The 19,079-nt window shown below is 56.6% G+C and overlaps 1 protein-coding gene across 15 annotated transcripts in view; it reads right to left on the bottom strand.

Annotated features, from left to right (window-relative positions):
• Positions 1–13,565: 13,565 nt before the first annotated feature.
• Positions 13,566–19,079, bottom strand: part of MAPKAP1 (mitogen-activated protein kinase associated protein 1) — a 185,402-nt gene continuing 179,888 nt past the window's right edge. For 9 of the 15 annotated variants that reach the window (XM_023760115.1, XM_006096232.3, XM_023760116.1 and 6 more), the window contains one exon: positions 14,782–14,995. In XM_023760115.1, the coding sequence (XP_023615883.1) occupies positions 14,870–14,995 (126 nt within the window). In that variant the 3' untranslated portion in view covers positions 14,782–14,869. Of the gene's footprint in view, positions 14,996–19,079 lie in introns of all 15 variants that reach the window. The other 6 variants (XM_023760126.1, XM_023760124.1, XM_023760125.1 and 3 more) reach the window with 2 other exon arrangements.

The following is a 19,079-nucleotide window of genomic DNA, read 5'->3' as shown; positions in this document are numbered from 1 at the left end:
GCATATAGTAAGTGCTCGATGCATTGGAACTATTATTATTATAATAGATCTTGGACGCACCAGTGAATGTTCTACCTCAGACCTTTGCAAACGTTATTTCCTTCTCCCAGAATGTCTGGGTCCAGTTGGTGTGCTCCTCATCTTCCAATGCCTGTGTCAGGGGTCTTTTCTTTTAAAAAAACATTTTTATTAATCTCAGAGAGGAAGGGAGAGGGGGAGAGATAGAAACATCAATGGTGAGAGAGAATCATTGATGGGCTGCCTCTTGCATGCCCCCTTACTGGGGATTGAGGCCACAACCTAGGCATGTGCCCTGACCGGGAATCGAACCGTGACCTCCTGGTTCATAGGTCGAAGCTCAACCCCTGAGCCATGTCAGCTGGGCAGGGGGCCTTTTCTGGAAGCCCCTCTGAGCTCACCCCAGCACCCAGCTGCTCGATTCATCCCAGTGTGTGCCACCCCTGCCTGGGGTACCTTCTTCACCAATGGCTGTCTCCCCTCTCCCAGGCCGGCCACCAGGGGTGCTGGATCTGACCTTTCTCTGTGTTGCCAGGGCCCAGCCAGAGGTCCTGGGACGTCCCCCCTCCCCATCGTGCCTTCTGGGTCCCCACTTGAATTCCAGATCTCTTTCCCCTGGGCTGGGTAACAACGAGGGCCAGGAAGCGGGGTGTGGGAGGTCAGACACCTGAGGGGGCAGCCGGATCCACACTGGCCTGGGCTGGGCTTGGTGTGAGGAAGGGGCCAGGAGGACCAAGGTGGCTAAGGTGCCTGTGGTGGAGGCAGGCGGAGGTCCAGCCCATGTGAGAGGTGGTGGCCCTCTTTGCCTAGAGGGCGTCCTTGGGCACAGACATAGGTAATGAGGGAACAGGAAACCTGGGGGCCCTTTTCGGGGGCCAAGGCCCCGGCAGGCAGACGGCCTAGTCCGAGGGCCCTGCTCGCAGGTCCATTCCAGGCCTTTCTCCGCAGCCGGAATGGGCCTGGCGTTGGGTTTCGCGTGGAGAGGAGGATTTTACGGCCGCGGTGGGGGGAAGTGGCAGACAGGCAGGGGGTAGATGGCTTTCCCGGAATCCCAGATCGCGCTTTAATAATTTGTTTCAGAATTAATGTCCGTTCAGGCCGTCTTCACAGTTCCAGCTCATTGGAAGATTAAATAAAACCCCGCGCCCCTCCCCCAGATGGAGGGGGACCGGCCCTGTTCTTTCCGGCTGGGCTGCTGCCTTCAGCCAGCGCAGGAAATAAATCTCTCGGAGGAAACCACTTTGCTCACACGATTTCAATCCAACAGGGCATAGTGGCCCCAGTCACTTCTTGTTTTATTTCGCTGATAATCTTTTACTGTATCAGGGGACCCTCGCGGGAGCACTGTCTTACAGGCCCGAGGCCTCCCCCAGCAGCTGGGCGCCGGGCCAGGCCCGAGGGGAGCGCACGCTCTCTTCCCTCCCCGATGCCCTTCCTTGCTGCCCTGCTGTGCCAGGTGCCAGAGGGGTGGGTGCCAGGGGGCGAGGGCACGGGGAAGGGACTGGCAGTGGCTCCCCCTGGCTCCACTGCACAGGCCTGGGCCCATGTGGAGATGCCAGGCTTAGGGGACCCAACCCAGGGAGGCTCCCCAACCAGTGAGGCCACGGGCAGAAGTCCAAGCGAGGCATCATTCATTCCTTCACTCACTCGTTCAACAAAAATATGTATCGTGTGCCTTCTCTGTGCCAGACGCTGGGAAGAGGTGGTTATTTCATGGCTGGCACGAACCACGGTGAGTGAGGAAATCTGTGCGGGTTCCACTCATTCAACAAACATCTGTGGGCCCTGTTTTGGGTGGAGCCCAAAGAACCTTGACCGTGGGAAGAAAGGGGCAAGGCCTGGTAGGCAAGTTCAGGATTGGGCAGTTTGAATAATTTGGATGGTCCGCAGACCGGCCAGGTCCCTGTCTTCACAGGCTGCCCTCGTGTAAGCCCCAGACTTGGTCTCTCTGGTGGGAGATGGTGAGACACTTCTTTTTAAAAAAATATACTTTTATTGATTTCAGAGAGGAAGGGAGAAGGGGAGAGGTAGAAACATCAATGATGAGAGAGAATCATTGATCGGCTGCCTCCTGCACACCCTCCACTGGGGATCGAGCCCACAACCCAGGCATGTGTCCTGACCCGAAACAAACCATGACCTCCTGGTTTAAGGGTCGATGCCCAACCACTGAGCCAAGCGGGCTAGGGCTAGACACTCCTTCTTAGGGGCTGGAATGTGTCCCCCCCCCCCCACAAATTCATATGTTGAAGCCCTAACCCTGTGCCTCAGAACGGGACTGTATGTGGAAATGGCCTTCAAAGAGGTAATTGCTCTGAATGTGGGGCCCTGATCCAATATGACTGTGTCCTGGTAAGGAGATTAGGACACAGCGGAAAGCGTGTGTGAGGTCACAGTCACAGGGAGGGGACGGACATCTGCAGCCCAGGAGAGAGACTTCAGAGTAAACCAACCCTGCCGAGACCCTGGTCTTGCACTTCTAGCCTCCAGAATGTGAGAAAATAATATTTTTTTGTTTTGCTTAAGCCACCCAGGTTCCGGTACTTTGTTATGGCCTCCTGAGCAAAGATAAAACACAAGACACAAGTTAAATTTGAATTTCAAATAAAAATTTTTAGCATATATTGCATGGGACACACTTCTACTAAAAATATTTATTGTAGCCCTGCTGGGGTGGCTCAGTGGTTGATGCTCAACCTAGGAACCAGGAAGTCATGGTTCGATTCCTGGTTGGGGCACATGCCCGGGTTGCGGGCTCGATCCCCAGTGTGAGACGTGCAGGAGGCAGCCCATCCATGATTCTCATCACCGACGTTTCTATCTCTCTCTTCCTGTCCCTTCCTCTCTGAAATCAATAAAAAATAGATTTTAAAAAATGTATTCTTTATTGAAATTCAAATGTCACTGGGTATCCTGTATCTTCATTTGCTAGATCCGGGCTGGGGCCTGAGGACTAAGGCAGCGGCTCCCCCCAGGACAGGCGCTCAAGGACACACAGACCAGCCCTGGCTGCCCGGAAGGGGGTGCGAGCCGGGGGCGGCCTCCCAGGCCGGGGGCCCCTCTCCCCAGTGCCGTCTCCCGCACAAACGTATTTATTGGGCTTGATGGCAAACAGATTATGCTTGTCCCAGGAAGGGCAGCTCCAAAGAGAAAACCTTGAAGTCCGGGAAATAATGATGAGGGGAGTTAAATTAAAGTGCATAAAACCCTCCCAGGAGATAACGTCAGGGTGAGTTACAGGCCCGATAAGGGGCGGGGGGCTCGCAGAGGGGCTCGGAAAGGTCGCCCGCGGTGCGCAGAGGACTAGGGATCATAAATATGGGGCACGATGCCCGGCCGGGTCGGCGGGGTGAAAATATTGGGGTCATTCCAAAAACAATTACCCTGCTTGGTTTGCTCTTCAGGTCTTGTAAATCTTTCACCTTTTATAAAAGATTTCGGCGGAAAGAAGCACTTTGGAAGCTTTAACTGATTTCCGTGGCTGCCTCTTGTTGGTTCTGCTGAAAGAAAACATAAGACAAAGGTGGTGGTGGTGGGGAGTAATTACCCAGCATCCTCAGGGGCACAGGGAAGGGCAGACGGTTTCTTCTAATTTGAGAACTGAGGCTGCCCTGGGCTTGGACTCACTCCATTTGGAGCCTCCTCACAATCTAACAATTAATTTGTTGTGTTTTGAAAGCAGTCACAGTGGGGTTTTGGGTCCCAGGGGACCTGGTTTTGGGGGGCAGCCCAGGCAGCTGAGTGGTGACCACCTTGACGAATGTGGCAGTTTTCTGGGGAGACGTGTCCCAAGGCTCATGTGCCCCCCCCCCCGCACCCTGACCCCCCCCCTCGGCCCCCAGCGTCCTGAAGCTGGAGGATGCGTCTACCAGTGATGGCGAACCTATGACACGCGTGTCAGAGGTGACACGCAAACTCATTTTTTTGGTTGATTTTTCTTTGTTAAATGGCATTTAAATATATAAAATAAATATCAAAAATATAAGTCTTGGTTTTACTATGGTTGCAAATATCATAAAATGTCTATATGTGACACGGCACCAGAGTTAAGTTAGTTTTCCAAAATGCTGGCACGCCAAAAGGTTCGCCATCACTGATCTAGGCTGTGCCTCAAGATCATGGCTCCATGGCAACCCCCGCTGTGTCACTGCGTGTGCAAAGGCACCCTGGTTCAAGCTCGGCGCCTCTGTCTGTGTGCAGGGCAGTTGGCGGCACCAGCAGGAGGCAGCCGTCCTGTCCACAGCAGCTTACGGAGGCCCTGCCGTGTGACTCGGTTGGTTGGGTGTCGTCCTGTTTGATCAAAAAGTGACTGGTTTGATTGCTGGTCAGGGCTCATGCCCGGCTTCGGGCTCGATCCCCGGTAGAGAGTGTGCAGGAGGCAGTCGATCAATGTTTCCCTCTCATATTGATGTTTCTCTCTCTCTCTTCCCCCCCAAAAAATCAGTAAGAATATATTTTTTAAAAAGTTTATTGAGCACCTGTTGTATATGCCAGCCATCGTGTGGGGCCCTGAGGCCTCAGGCTCAGCCAAAGGCTCATTTTTAAGGCGGGCGTTTCCCAGGTTTCTCTGTCCCTCTGAACGTAGCCCCCAAACTGGCTCTACCGCAGACATCTCTCTCCCACTTACTAGCTCCTTTAATGCCCGTGACCCTGTAGAGAAGGGATTCTAGCTCCACTTCACAGACGGGGAAACAGGCTCGCGGAGGTGAAAAGTGGCTGTCACACATCGGGAGTGAGGCGGAGCTGGGACTCCAGCACTGTGTTCTTCCCAAGGTCCCGTGCCTCCCAGCAAACAACAACAAAGGGTTAAGATTGTGGGACGTGGGTTGAAATGTCTGCCCTGCTTCCCCCTACCTGTGACCTTGGGTGAGTCCCTGAGCTGGCCGAGCCTCCCTCTCCTCATCTGTGTAATGGGCACAGTACTTAGTCCTGCCACAGGGGGTGGTATAGAGTCAAGAAGCTCAGGCATCAGGTGCTGGGCCCAGGCCTGGAGCCTCTAGCGCCCCCTAGAGGTGGAGACTGTTGCTTCCATGTGCATTTGAGAATGTCTCCCAATCATCTCTGGCTGTTTTGCCAACTTCCAATAGGACATAATTATCCAAATTGCATAAATGTTTGCTGGGTGGGACTTAGACTCAGGCCAAGGGTGAACCTGAGTGGGGGCGGCGAAGGATGAGAAAAGACAGACCAGAGAAGAAAGCTGAGGCTGGGTGGGACGCTGCCCTCTCTGATGGAGAGAGCGCCACGGACTACAAGCCGTCTTTATTTTAGAGCCAGATTCCACGAGGCAAAGTCAGGGCGTGGTCGAGATGTTTACAACCTTCTCGTGGGTTTGGATCCTACTCAATTACATGCACCTGAACTCTATCAAGCCCACATCACTCAGGCACGTGGGGCCACGTGTTCGGACCATAGGTTCAAGCTCACAACTACAGCTGTTGTGGGACTTGCACGTGGCAGTGAGAGGACTGTGCCCTCTCATTAGTCCGAGGCTTGAACCTGTCCAAACCCTGTAGCCGCTCTCCACATTAGACTTCCTTTAGATTCAAGCCAGACTGAGGTATAGGAGAGGGGTAGGGAGGGGGTGGGTGGTGGTGGTTGTGGGCTACTTGGCCAGGCCATGCCTCCTATGGACTAAAGTCAGAGTGTTCACATAGAAGTGCTCATTCATTCATTCATTCATTCACACATTCAACAAATGTTACTTTGTGCCAGGTCTGCTCTGGGTGCTGGGGATACAGTGAGTGGGGAGCAAGACAGACTTGAGTCCTTGGGGCCCAGAGCTCATATTCTGGGGTGGGAGACAGGTGGGAGCCAGAGAGGCGGCGGGGAGGCCATTGCTGTGTGTGCCAGGAGGGCGATGATGGCAGCCCGGACGGAGATGGTGTGGCCTGGCGATCCCCAGGGAAGTGGATGGGTAGCTGAGGCTCAGGCAGGTAAGGTGACTTGCCCAAGTTCACCGAGCTAGTAGGTGGCAGAGCTGGTCTGCTTGACTCCAGAGGCCATGCTCTCGCCAGGACCTGACACGGCTTCCCTGGGGTTGCCTGAGACAGCAGTGCCAACCTGCGTCTGAGCTACCCCGGTTCTAGAAATGAGGACACACGCTTGGCAAAAAGGGTGCTTGTGAAACCCTGTATGTCACCCCCTCCTGGAGCAGAGTGCACGGTGGCCTGTTAAAGGCTCTGAGGGGAACCTGCTTAGCCATGTGTGTCCTCACCACCCAGGTGACCAAAAGGGGAATGGAGGAGAGGTGGCTGCCACCCAGCCCTCTGAGAGGGGGAATGTGGCTTGGTCCTCCAGGCTGGGCTCGGTTCCCACAACGCCTGCTGTGCTGAGGGTGGCGGCTTGTTCTGGGAACCCCTTTGCCCGGGTCCATCTGGGCCTCCACTCCTACGTCAAAGCGCTGCGGCTGAGGCGATGCCGTCAGGGCTCACCACCCAGCGCTGTGCCTCCCGGACGCTCTGAGCGGTGGCTCTGTGGAGCGGGGCTGGGGTGGCCGTGCCAGCTCTGCAGGCTTCCGTTGGAGGGGTCCTGAAGGCAGGCCGGCAGGACAGCCCAGCTCAGGCACCTGCCGGGAGGCCCATTCACACCCGCCCTCTGCTGTGATCCTGGGAAGATGCCATGACTCCGAGCCTTGATTTCCTCATCTGTAAAATGGGGTAATGACAGAACCGCAGCGGCATCCTTCAGGCCTGAGCCCAGGGGGGCCCAGAGGAGCTTCCCCCGGCGGGTGTCGGCCCGATGGAGGCGGGAGGACTGCTCGCAAGAGCTAGAGACTCGGAACATTCTCTTTGACCCGGAAAAGCCCCACTGGACGCTCCTGTGGGTCTGTTACAGACGCGACTCTGCAAATCAGATGTGACAGGGAAACGTGTGCCAAGATGGTGGCCAGCTGTTCAGCTGCGAGGAAGGGGCTGCTCAGAGACAGCTCGGCCCCCGCGGAGCGCAGGTGTGTGAGGGCGGCCGCCCGTGGCTTACACTCTCACACACACCTAGTCACGTACAGGCGCCCACACACAAGCACACACACACCCTCACGCCACCACCCCTGGGGCTTTCCCCTCCTTGGTGCCTCACACATTTGGGGCTGGAGTCAGAAGCCCGTCTGCGTCCCACAAACACCCCTTCCTCACTGGGCAAAGCTCCTTCACCCTGGAGCCTTGTTGTTGCGGAATGAGGCCACCGGCCGCTGCTTCTTGGTGATTTTGAGAAAAAAGGGTGTGGTTGGCACCCGATAGCTGCTGAGGAGGCCACGGATTTTACTGTCCTCTGCCCCCTTTCTGTCCTGGTAACCAAGCCCCCTCCCCTTCCCCTGTGGTCCTGGAGGGGCTGCCAATCACACTAGTCCAACCCTGGCCACAGGGATTGGCCCAGGGACGGACATGTGACCCCTGCCAGGCCAATCAGAGACCTGGCCTGGGACGTGTATATGGTTTTGGGGAGACAAGTCCCTCCTGAGGCTCGAAGACTTGCCCATGTCCCGCTTGCTTGCGTGGGGGATGCCCTTCTCAGGAGGAGAGAATGAGCCCAGAAAGGGGGCAGTGGAGCTGAGGGAGGTCAAGGTGCTGCAGGGCGGCTGCTGGGCTCCTGTCCTCCAGGGGACACCTGCATCGACGAGAGGCTGGTCTCGTCGGGAGGCATGTGCTGGGAGCTGCTCCGTGAGAGTCCCGTCCCCGAGGGCCCCTCACAGCATCCTAGGAGGGACAAGGTTAGTCCCTCCCCCCAACTCCCTCCGTTCCCAACATGGGTAGGAAAAACCAACCATCCGGGGTCGCCACCAGGAGCCTCTTTCCGCCGTCAGGGGAGGGTTGCTGGGTAATGACGGAGACAACCGTTCGGCAGGATCTTTGCGTAGCTGAGCTCTCAGCCCCGGTGGAACCATAGCCACAGCCCTGCAGCGAGGCTCCCGAGCCCAGAGGGAGGCCGAGGAGCCATCTCGCTCACACATCTCCCTTGGATGGGGTTGCACTTGGCCGGCACCCTCCTTCCTCCCGCTGGGAGAATTCCTCTTGGGTTCCTTGCCTCGGAATCTGTGCTCCCCAGGTACCCACCAGCTTGTCATCCTCTGATAGGATCCATCAGAGCCAGGCCGAGCCTTTACCCAGGAGATTCTCCGCCCCCAGCTGCACACAGGCCTGGGGGGAAGGATGTGTCTGCTGACAGTCCCCAGGCACAGCAGCGCCTGTCTCAGACATCTGGTCACCTGAGCCCTAGAGAATGGGTCTCGGCCCCATGGGCCATGAGCTCCCAACAGAGGCTCTTCGTCGGGTAATTTCTGCGCTCGGGGCCCGGCCGGGCATGGCACAGGGTTGGCCTTAGTGGACACTGGTTGAATGGCTGCTGAGCACTTATGTTCCTCCAGAGGCTGGGAACGCTCCCCATCGGGAAACTGTTCTCATCTCGGCGGCCCCCTGGGCCGGATTCCACGGGCTTCTTCTGAGCAGGCGAGAGGGGGCCCTGCCTGGTTCCCGGGCTCCCCCAGCGTCCCTCACCAGCGGCAGCCCCTCCCACCCGTGCCTTCCTCTCGCCAGGGTGGAGACAAGCGCTTTGTAAACCTAAGTGAAAAGCCTGCTGCTTCAGTCACAGACGCCGGTCGGAGCCTGAACTGTGGCTCTTCTCTGTCCATCATATCATCCCCCAAAGTGATGAGAAGGCAGAGCTGTCCATCTCACTGAACTTCCTGCCTCCACATCGTACACTTCTTGTCTGGTTAATGATGGCTTGGACAGACGGCCGAGCGAGCGAGCTCTTTGCTACGCATCTCGTGTTCACAACTCCTACGCGTGGTCCCTCCCCTGCACTGCCTCGCCGGTCCTCCCGGCAGCCCCACGAGATAGGCTTCATTATTATCTCTGCCCCCATTTCACAGATGGGCCCTCGGAGAAATTGGGGGTTCACTCAAGGACCCTGGCATGGTGACTCATGGCAGGTGTGTGGGCCCAGGTCGGTGCCGCCCAGAGCCCAGAGTTCAAGGCTGGTGGCCTGAGTGCCCTGCAGGCCCCAGAGCTCAGCCTTGTGAGCCCAGGGGGCATAAAACCCCACCCCACGTCCCCCCAAAGGCTGCGGTGAACCCTCCTCTCCATTTGCAGGGCCTTCCCCGGGCTGCTCTTGGCGGAGCCCCAGGGCAAGGACTAAGGGGAGGCGCCCATCGGCCAGTCGTGGGGCTTTGCGAAGGCACCTTTGAGTTTGCAAAGTCCTTGCAGCCCTGGGTGCCTGAGGTCTCACGCTGGGAACTGGAGCCGCGACACGCTCTGCACCCACTCATCACCCCTCCTCTGTGGAGCTGATCGCCTGCTCGTGAACGCTGACCTGGTCGCAGTGCCCGGGCTCTGGGCCCCAGGCCGCCCCGGCTCCCCGGATCTGGGCCGCTGCTGTGCTGATTCCCTGGTACCCCAAAAACGCCACCAGCCACAGCAGGAAACGGAGACTTCCGACACCTCCCCAGGATTCCAGGGTTTGGCCCAGACATTCCCCAGCCCAGAGGAGCAACTCCCAAGATGAGGTGGGCACGAAGGTTTGGGGGCAACCTTGATTCTAGAACTTTCTCTACTAATTTACAGCCTCCCCCAGCGCTTTTCTCCAATGCCTATCAGCTAAGCCTTAAAAGAGACAAGGGCTGGAAGAACGCTAGAAATTTAATGTATGTTAAAAGGGTATTAAATTCTAAAGTAAAATTTACATGGAAATATGACATTAAAATATTTTTAGCTTTCAGGAAGCTGGGGGCTGGAATGCTATAATATAGACAAATTTTATCATTTTAGAAAGAATTAGCTTCACAGTATTTCTTATGTATTCAGAGTTAATGCATAAAGATGTTCTGAACCCTGCCTGGGGCTACGGGGCTGTGGCAGGCGTGCACCTGTGAGAGAAAGCTGATGGTGGGGCCCTGGAGGGAGGGCGCAGGCCCCCAGCTGGATCCTGGGCTCCCCTGGGGGGGCTAGGGCGGCCCCCTGAGCCCTGAGGTCCTGCCAGCAGGGAGAGGCCTCAGCTTGTGTTCCCAGGGAGGATGTGACTGGGCATCCTTGTCTCCATGGCTACCTGTTACTGATCCCCTACTGTGCGCGGGCCCATGACTTCATCTTATTTACTCCTCCTGCAACTCTGTGAGGGAGGTGGGGTTTTGTCCCAGTTGAGCAGATGAGAAATGGCTCAGAGAGGTTGAGTCGTGGGTCCAAGGTCACACAGCAGGGAGGCAGATTTTCATTCCTTCTGCAGATTCTCAGTTCAGTCTTGAGACTCTTTGACGCTTCACCACCTGGCTGCCCCCCCAGCACCCCTGGGTCCCAGCCCTGGCCTGCCCCCACTCGCCCTGGAGCTCTGGCCCTCATCTCTCCCAGGCCCTCCGTCCCAGCCGGCCTTCCCAGCCAGGTGAGGGGCCTGGAGGACACCATTCCCTGGGTTCCCGCTCACTGCAGCCTGAGCACCTAGAACAGACCCTCCCAGAGGGTGTGCCAGACCCTTGTGGGGTGAAGGGCTGAGTTTAGGTAGAGCAAGCGCTCTCTGCCACCACCCCCATGCCAGGCCCTGGGCAGGGGGCTGGGCACCCAAATATAACAGACCTGTCCCCCTGCCCCCAGTGGTGGGTTTGCCCCTCGGAAGTCTGTGGCTGAGCCTTTCCTGGAAGGGGCACGGGGGGGGGTTGGGGCGTGAAGAGGATGCTGGAAGGTGGGACTGGCTGTGACTGCCACAGCATGAGGTGTGTGCTGGCTCCAGGGCGGAACCCCAGGCCTCACGGGGGCCCTTTATCCTTACCCCGGTGCCCTCCCTGCCTGTCTCCAGGGCCAGGGATCTGCTACAGGAGGGTGGAGGGTGGAGGGTGGGGAGTGGGCACATGTGACCAGACTGAGCTCATAGATCCCCGACTGATGAAGGGAGGCTTGGCCCTTTCTGCTCCTGCTATAGGGACCCTCTAGATGGGGCTGTCTGGCTCAGCTCAGGGATCACGAGTCTTCAGGAGCAAAAGAACTAGGAGGGGGGACCCGCAGGCCAGAACCCAGGGGCCCTAAGCCAGCTGCCCCTCCTCCAGCTTACCTCTGCTCCAAGCAGCACCAGAGCAAAGAGCCAGAGCGACTCCTCCACCTGCCAGCTCTGTGACCGTGACCCAGCCCATCCGCAAAGCCCAATGGCCAGAGGTCAGGGTGGTGGACGGGCCTGGCGCTTGGTGGCCTGTTTCTTTCCGGTCCCAGACGTCCAGGGAACCCGGAGTGGGAGCTAAGCACAGCCCCAGCCCCAGCTGTGCCCCTGAACCCTCACCATGGAGGTGAGCTCTCCCACCAGCCCCACTTCACAGATGGGACAACTGAGGCTCCTAGAGATTAAAGGTGTCCTCAATCATCCGGCTAGACAAGGGCAGGGCTGGGTGACTTCAGGCCATGGCTGTGTCCCCGTGGCCGCGAGGAGGCCCCCAGCCCCTCTGCAGGCAGACAGCGAAGAGCCCCGCAGGCAGCCTGGGGTGTGAAGTGAGGAGAGTGGCTCTGACTGCAGCAGCTCTGGTCCCAGGAGGAGCCCTGCCAGGGCGGGGGGCCACGGTGGCGGAAATGACCGTTCGCCTGGCAGGCACCTCTGGGAGGTCACTCATTGGCAGTTAAAAATCTATTGTGACTTGTCAGAAAAATGAATAAATGGGCACATTATTTTTTCATTCCAGACCTCAGCATCTGTTTGTCTAATCAGGGAGGAGAGTGGGAAGTCGGTGAGGGCTGCCGTGCGTTTTATGTAAGTTTTCCTCTGTCACAGGAGTTTAAATGGGTAATGAACAGGCCGCGGTGATTTGAAATATAATCCCATTACACTGACGAGATTACGGGGCTCCGAGACTTCACAAATCACTCTCAGGGCTTTCACAGCAAACACCACCCTATGGGGCTGCGCATTTAAGCGGAGGTGTGTGGTGGGTACACAACGCGGCAGGCTTAACCCTTCCCTCCCCGTGGCTGCTTCCCACGTACAGGGTCCTCCCAGCGGGGCCTCGGTGGGGCCTTCAGGATCTAGGGCGTTAGGGCCACCGGGGACAGCTGTGTGGGAGGTGGGAGAGCTGACTTCGCCACTTCCCAGCTGCATGGCTTCAGGCGAGGGGCTCTGCTTCTCTTTGCCTCAGTTGGCTCATCTGTAAAATGGGGCTTAGGTGGACAAGAGGATGGACGGAGAAATGGTTAGTCAAACAGTAACTAGCCGCACTTGAGAGGCAGGGGCCAGCACTGATGCAGGACTAGCGAGTTACACCCACTGTCCCCTTGAAGCAGGTGTCACCATGTGACTAATTCTGGCCAATGAACCATGAGTGGAAGTGGGAAATGACATGTGTCACTTTTGAACCACAGTGTGTCGTTTTTGCTGCTCTTTCTCCAGCCCCCCCCCCCCCGACAATCTGTACCCCAACCTTTATGGAAGCCTGAGGATGGCTGGATCCATGGCTGACTGTGAAAGCAATGTTAAGCCACTGAGGCCTTGGGCTGTTTGTTGCCGCAGCAGAGCCTGGGCCATCCTGACTAGCAAACTCACACAATCCTCACCACGCCCCTTTGAGGTATTATTGTCCCCATTTTACAGAAGAGGAAACTGAGGCTCAAAGAAGGAAAGTAGCTCCTCCAAGGACACACCAACCAGGGGACAGAGCTGGACTCTGAGCACCATCTGCCCGACCCCAGGGCCTGCCTTGTAAGAGGGCACTCGATGAGCGGTTTGTTTCACATCAGTTGGTGAGAACGGGCGGGGTAGAGTCCCCGAGGGTGGGACTTGGGCTGGGTGTAGCCCTATGGTGCCAAGCCCTCCAGTCAAGCTGTTTGTCCCCGAGGCAGAGGGCCATGGCCTGGCTCCTGTGTGCCCTCCTCCCTGGGCATGGAGGAAGCTGGTCTTGGCAGCTGCCATGGGCAGCCTCTTCGGCTCTGAAGTTCGAGGGGACAGCTCGGCACAGCTGGGTCTCCCACGGAGAGGGAACCACTGGGGAGCACTGGTGGCATCCAGGCAACTGGACTAAGTGAGGTGACAGATGTCACGTCCTGCTGCCCAGGCACGGAGCACGCACCGTCTCACCGGGTTTGATTCCAGCTGGGAGAAGTGGGCATTTCCATCCCATTTTACAGACCTGGACACTGAGGCGCAGGCAAGTTAACCACTTACCTACAGGTCACGAGGCTGGTGAGCAGAGCAGCTGGGACGGTGTACAGCCACGGAGCCCGCACACTCGGCCCCCTCCCCACCCTCGGATGCCCCCAGGGAGCGGAACGTAAACAGTCGATGTTCGGTCGACTTGGGTGGTGGTTAGGGTTCCCCTTAAATGGTCCCTCCCGTGGACATGTTTCACGTGAACTGCGTGTGTGCTGTAACTCACCACACGAGGAGGGTGTTGATTTGGTAACAGAAGGAAGCGATGATTTCAACGCCCCGTGAGTGCAGAGGGCCGTCCTGTCTCGCTCAGTGTGAAGGAGGCGCCGGTGGTTCCCCAGACGCTCGGTTCCACACCCACTGGCACCAGGTGGGCACCGTGGTCACCGTCTCAGGACGAGGTTCTTGGACTTCAAGGATTCGAAGCAAGACGCAAAGACGACACGTATACGACTTTTATTTTAATATTGAATATGTCACAGGATTTAATGACCAAATTAGTCATTTACATTTTTCAAAGATATCTAAATATAAAATTGCTGAAAATTCAAATACAGATAGCAAGCTACAAATAGTATTTGTTTTTGTTTCTGGGGGGTGGAAGACATTAGAAAAGGCTGCTTCTGTTGGCTGAACAAAGCTCAGAAGGAAAGAGGAATTCATTAAAATGACCCCTGTGCAAAGAAATACACTCGACTTTGAGATGCTGTTTTGGTCACATCTCTTGCTGGACAATTTAAAAAAGTGTTTGAAAGGCAGGTCCTCAATGCAACACCTGGTCCCTGAGCCTGGGGTCGGTGCGGGAGGACCCGGAGGGGGTGAAGACCGCAGAGGCATCGGTGTGGCCAGGCGGCCGTGCCTCCCGCCCTGGAGCAGGCTTCCCTGGGCTCCACGTCTGCTCACTGCTCCCCGATGTGGGGGAGAGCAGCTCCCAGCCTGGCTCGGTGAGGACAGGGAGGAAGGGAACCGAGGCCTCCCAGGCGGAGAAGTGCCAGGGAAAACCCACAGGCAGGCCTATCGCTAGTTGAAATGGACACTTGCTACTTAAGGATGGAGACCACTCCTGGCGGGAGCCGAGCATAACCTGCAGCCCAGCCCCCCCTCCCCCGGCTCCCCCTGAGGTCGGAGGTGCTGGGCCGAGCTGGGGGAGAGGCCGCCTCGGACACACACCCCTAGTCCCCTTCCTGACCTTAGTGAGACTGTCCTCAGAGCACTGCGCTCATTTAAACAAATGGCAGAGTTAAAACTATTGACTAAGCCCTAAACATTTCTTCTGAGAAATCGAGCCACGGCTTTTCCAATCTGCCTGTTCAATATGGGAACAGATTTTAAAGCGAATAACATAATCAATCCTCTGCCCCAAAGAATGGTCCGTCATACCAACCGTAAGAAAGAGGACACCTGTTTATTAAAAGGAAAAAGAAATGTACATTTTTGTTCTTCAAGAAATTTGATCAAGTTGTAAGGAAATGTGTGGGCATGGCTATGTACATCTCGGCGGGCGGGCGGGCAGTGAGGGGGCTGGGCAGCGGTGGCTCCTCTCGGTCGCCGGCCTGGGCACTGCTACTTAAAGCCGCTGCTACTCGGGCGGCCCGTGGAAATGTCCCCAGCCCCGTCCTAAGGTGCCAGACCTGCCCCAGGAGCCCCTCAGCCCTGCCCTGAGGACTGCAGGACAGGTGGGCGCTGGCCAGCTGGCCCTGGCGCAGCTCTGAGCTCCGGAGCAGATTGAGGCTGGAGGCCATTGTCACTGCTGCCCCGATTTCTTCTCCTTCTGGAAGCTGAAGCTTGTGCGTCTGTTCAGTTTTCTTTGTTTTTGAGCAAAATAGTCAGCCCGGGCAGTGCTTGCTCGTGACTCCAGGATGTAGTTGACCTGGAAGCAAGAGGACACAGCCCGTCACACGCAGCAGCCACCCGCTCGCCCAGGGCGACAAAGGGCATCTGGCGGGTGCCCTCAGGGGCCTCCTGTGCTTGGGGTCCAGGGTCGCAGCAGCCCGGCAGGCTGGGAGACACAGGCTTGGAGAGGACAGTGCTGGCCCGGCCTGCCCGCCAGTCAGCGGAGGCTTTTCCGACCACAGCCTGCGTGCTCACACGTGCTGCCTCCCAGAAGGCTGTGCACTGGTTCCTGGCTCGGCTGCTTGCCTGCTGTGCAGCCCTGGGCTTGCACATAACTTCCCAGAGCCCCACTTGCCTTGTCTGAAGGATGAGAAGGTCGTAGGAATGAAAACCAAACCAAATCAAGGATCTCCATTCAGCTCCTACCCCCCCCCCCCCCGCTCCCGCCGCCCGAGCAGGTGCAGAGCTCCCAACGATGGTGCTTCATTTCACACTCACAAGCCCCCAGAGCAAGGGCTCATCTGAGAACAGGGAAGTGAGGCCCAGGGAGGAGGGTGGCGCTGACCAGGACCACGCAGAGGGCAGGGCCAAGCTGGAGCGGGGCTGAGAACGCCACGGTGACGTGCCCAGCCGCCGCCTTCCCGGTTACGGCTCGGACAAGGAGCTCGGCCTTCTGCACGCTGCTGCTCTTGGGACCCTTTTATCTCCCCACACGCGGACCCACCACCTGCTGGGGGCTGACACACATGCAGTCACGGTCGCCAGCATCTGCCAGGCCTGAGCCTGGCCCCATGCCTGGTTCAAGGTCTGTGTCCACTAGCCTGACAGAGTGACAACAGGCAGAGAGGAGCACACAGGAAGGGGTGACTGCTGGGAGGTGCGGCAGGAAGGCCTGCAGGGGGAACGGGGGAGCTGGGGCTGGAGAGAGAACGAGGAGTGTGGGGCTTACAAGGCCAGGGGAGAACCACGGGCGTTAGGCACAGCAGAGGACACAGGGAGGGGTGTCCCTGGAACTGCAGAGGCTCAGTGCGGTCAAGGTGAGGTGGGGAGGAGCCTGGGAAGGGCAGCGGTGCCGTGAGCAGACTTGGCCCAGCGGCCAGGACCAGCCCCTGACTGGGCAGCCGCAGGGCTGGGTGCTTTTCAAGGATTAAAAAGCCTCGTGAGTGGGAGGCCATCATCACCCCCAATGCGCAGATGGGAAAGCCGAGGCTCGGAGCAGTGATGACACTGCCTCAAGGTCACGAAGCCAGCGTCTGGGCCAGGATCTGGGGCGGGGTGAGTGCCAGGCCCTGGATTCAGACCTTCCGGTTCTCCAGGCCCCACCTCTTCAGAGGCACCCCCTCCCCCTCACACCCTGACACCACTCCTCCCACCGCCCCAGCTCCTCCGGCTGGAGCTCTTTGTGAGCAAACACCATTTCTCTTCACTCTCAAACATATAAAGTTATGACCAGAAACCTGAGTACTTTTGGGTACAGAAACCAGCCACCACCTGTTGATTCTCCACTGAGGGCCCCGTGTCCTCCACCCAGAGCGGGGAGGCGGCGAGGGACGGCACACCTCACAGGGGCTGAGGCTCCGACACTGTTCCCTCCAAACTTTCTGCTCTGATAGTCCAGCAGCAGGCATTAAAGGCTGGTGTGTGCGTACAGAAGGCCTGACACGCTTGGCCCACTGCCTCGCCAAGTTACCAGCTGAGAGCAATAAATCATGAGGCCGCAGGGCCGGCTGACGATCGGGACACTCCAGACAGTGTGTGGAAATAAGGTTTTATCATTCTTAATGAGAGCATTCTATCGTTTGCACACTCAGCCAACCTAGTGTTTTCAGTGTGTCTTTGGCACATACAACTTGACAAAAGCATTTCAAGATGATCCTTAAGTAGCCAACTATTTCCTAAATTTGTTATCTTCAGTGCTTTGTGATAATCACGTAGATAATTTTAATGGAAGATTAATGTAATAATCAAAAGATAAAAACGCCCTTTGGTCTGCCATTAGCTGGTTAATATGCTGTGGCTTAAAACTTGCACAATTTTATGCACTATAGAGTGTTTCACTTTCAATGCATTTTACAGCTCGAGGCATAAAAATATAGGGAGTTTTCATGGCCAATAAAGCCACAGCCTCCATCACTCGATCATGAGAAGAACCCGATTTGAAGAGACCAATGATTCCTCTGAGATTCATCTGCGAGCCTGCAGAACCAGGGACCACACGCGCTCAGCGCAATTATCTCCCGGCCGGGAAGGTGGGCTCAGGAGCGCCTCAGCCTGCATCCAGCCGACGCTCCGCCCTTCTGCGCTCTGTGGCCCTGGGCCTCTATCTCCTCATCTATAAAATGGGGATAAATAGCGTCCACACTGCAGAACAGTTGTGAAGGCTGAACGAGAGCGTGCGTATGCAGTTGCTGCTCAGTAAACGGGAGATATTAATGTTTCTGCACAGGGAAAAACACAGTAAGAAAAAATAACTGGATGGAGAGCTGCCTGTTCATCAGAGTTTCTTTGACATCAGCCTCTGGCCTTTGTTTGCTCCTTCAGTTTCAGTCAAAAGCGCTCATTTTATGCAAAACACCTGGATTCTAGAACCACCACAGGGATTACTCGTGCCTAAGACTGAGCCCTGAAGAGCCTCTGATGGAAACATTTCTGCCAAATGACTGGACAGGGCCGGGGCCGCAGTCGGTGGGTGCTGACGCGAAGCTCACGCAGACCCCGGGGGGACGGCCATAAGGCTAAGTATTCAAATGGCCATAAAAGTCAGAGACGGGAGGAGTGAAATGTAATCTTTCGCCAGGACCGTGGCCCTTAGCTCTCGAACTGATCAGGCCTGAGCACGCGTGACTCTCCCCGAGTCTCGTGCAGGAGGCAGTATTTCTGCAAACAATTGATATGAAAGCAGACATTCTAGGGGCGGCGACGGGCCTCGGGGATTCTGCAGGGAAGCATCTGCTTCGGGGAGCATTTGGTCCTGTGAGATGATTTCTCTGCACTTGCTCTTCCACGGTCTCATACTGAAGTCATAAACCTGTGTTTCTGTCATCAATCTGCTGTTGTGAAAATTATTTGATGTCAAACACAGGATTATAATTTTACTAGAATCCTTCTCAAGTCTTGAATATTTTAATGCTGGCTATAAAAAAAGCCCAGCCCTGACAGGGTAATGGAATATTTCGTTACCTAGGCCCTGAGTACTCTGCACAAGTTCCCCGTGCCGTCTGGTGACGATATGGCAAGTAACTCTTAGCTCGCTGGTTCTAAGCATCCGGCAGGCGCTGTCCCCGCGGCCTGGGCCCGGGTGGGGTGAGGGGGGAGCTGTGATCCAGGTGGTCCATGAACCTGCTGGCCTTCCCCCCAACTGACAGTCTGACTCTGTCTCCGCTCCTGACTGTCCCCCGCCCCTCCCCCCAGCTGCATCTTTTTAATCCTCATCTACCACTTGTGGAAATCTTGTGGCCACGAGGACTTTGCCTCAGCATCTTTCTGTAAAACAATTCCATTTCGTTGAAATCCCTCACTCAGCTCCCTAAGTCTGCACACTCCGGGGGTTCAGGAGCACAAGGTCTGGAACGTGGGGTCCGGTTCTGGCTTTGCCAGCCATGGCCCTGGGTAAGTGCCTTTCTTCCTGAGCCCCTTCACCTCGAGTGTGGGAACCTCAGGCATCGCTGCCCACGGAGCTGTGACGGTTCCATGGAACGGTGTGTCAGCGCGAGGCCCCTGGTGGATCTCTGCTGCTTTTGATTATTATTACTTGATGATTCCACTCTCAGGAAGAGATTGAGTAACCATCTCACTGGGTTTATCGCATTTCATTGGATTTGTGTTCTCACAGGCCTGTGTGGTGTGGGGCAGTGCAGCTGCCATGACCCCACTTAACAGGCAGGGAAACTGAGGCGCCCAGAGGCAATGCATCTCACAACTTGGAGCCCCTCTGGCTTTAAGACCTGCTCTGTCAAAGCAACCCTTTTTCCTCTATCTGGGCAACTACACATGAATCCGTTTGAGGAAAGGGTTCTGTTTGGAAGTCTGAGAACCACTAGTCCAGGGTTACTGGAGTAGCGCCCAGGGCAGCGGCCTGCAGCACCTGGGAGCCTCTTAGAAACACTCACCTCAGGCCACTC

The sequence above is a fragment of the Myotis lucifugus genome, unplaced genomic scaffold (assembly GCF_000147115.1).
Source record: "Myotis lucifugus unplaced genomic scaffold, Myoluc2.0 scaffold_173, whole genome shotgun sequence".
NCBI classification, from domain to species: domain Eukaryota; kingdom Metazoa; phylum Chordata; class Mammalia; order Chiroptera; family Vespertilionidae; genus Myotis; species Myotis lucifugus.
This window is presented reverse-complemented; position numbering and strand designations above follow the sequence as displayed.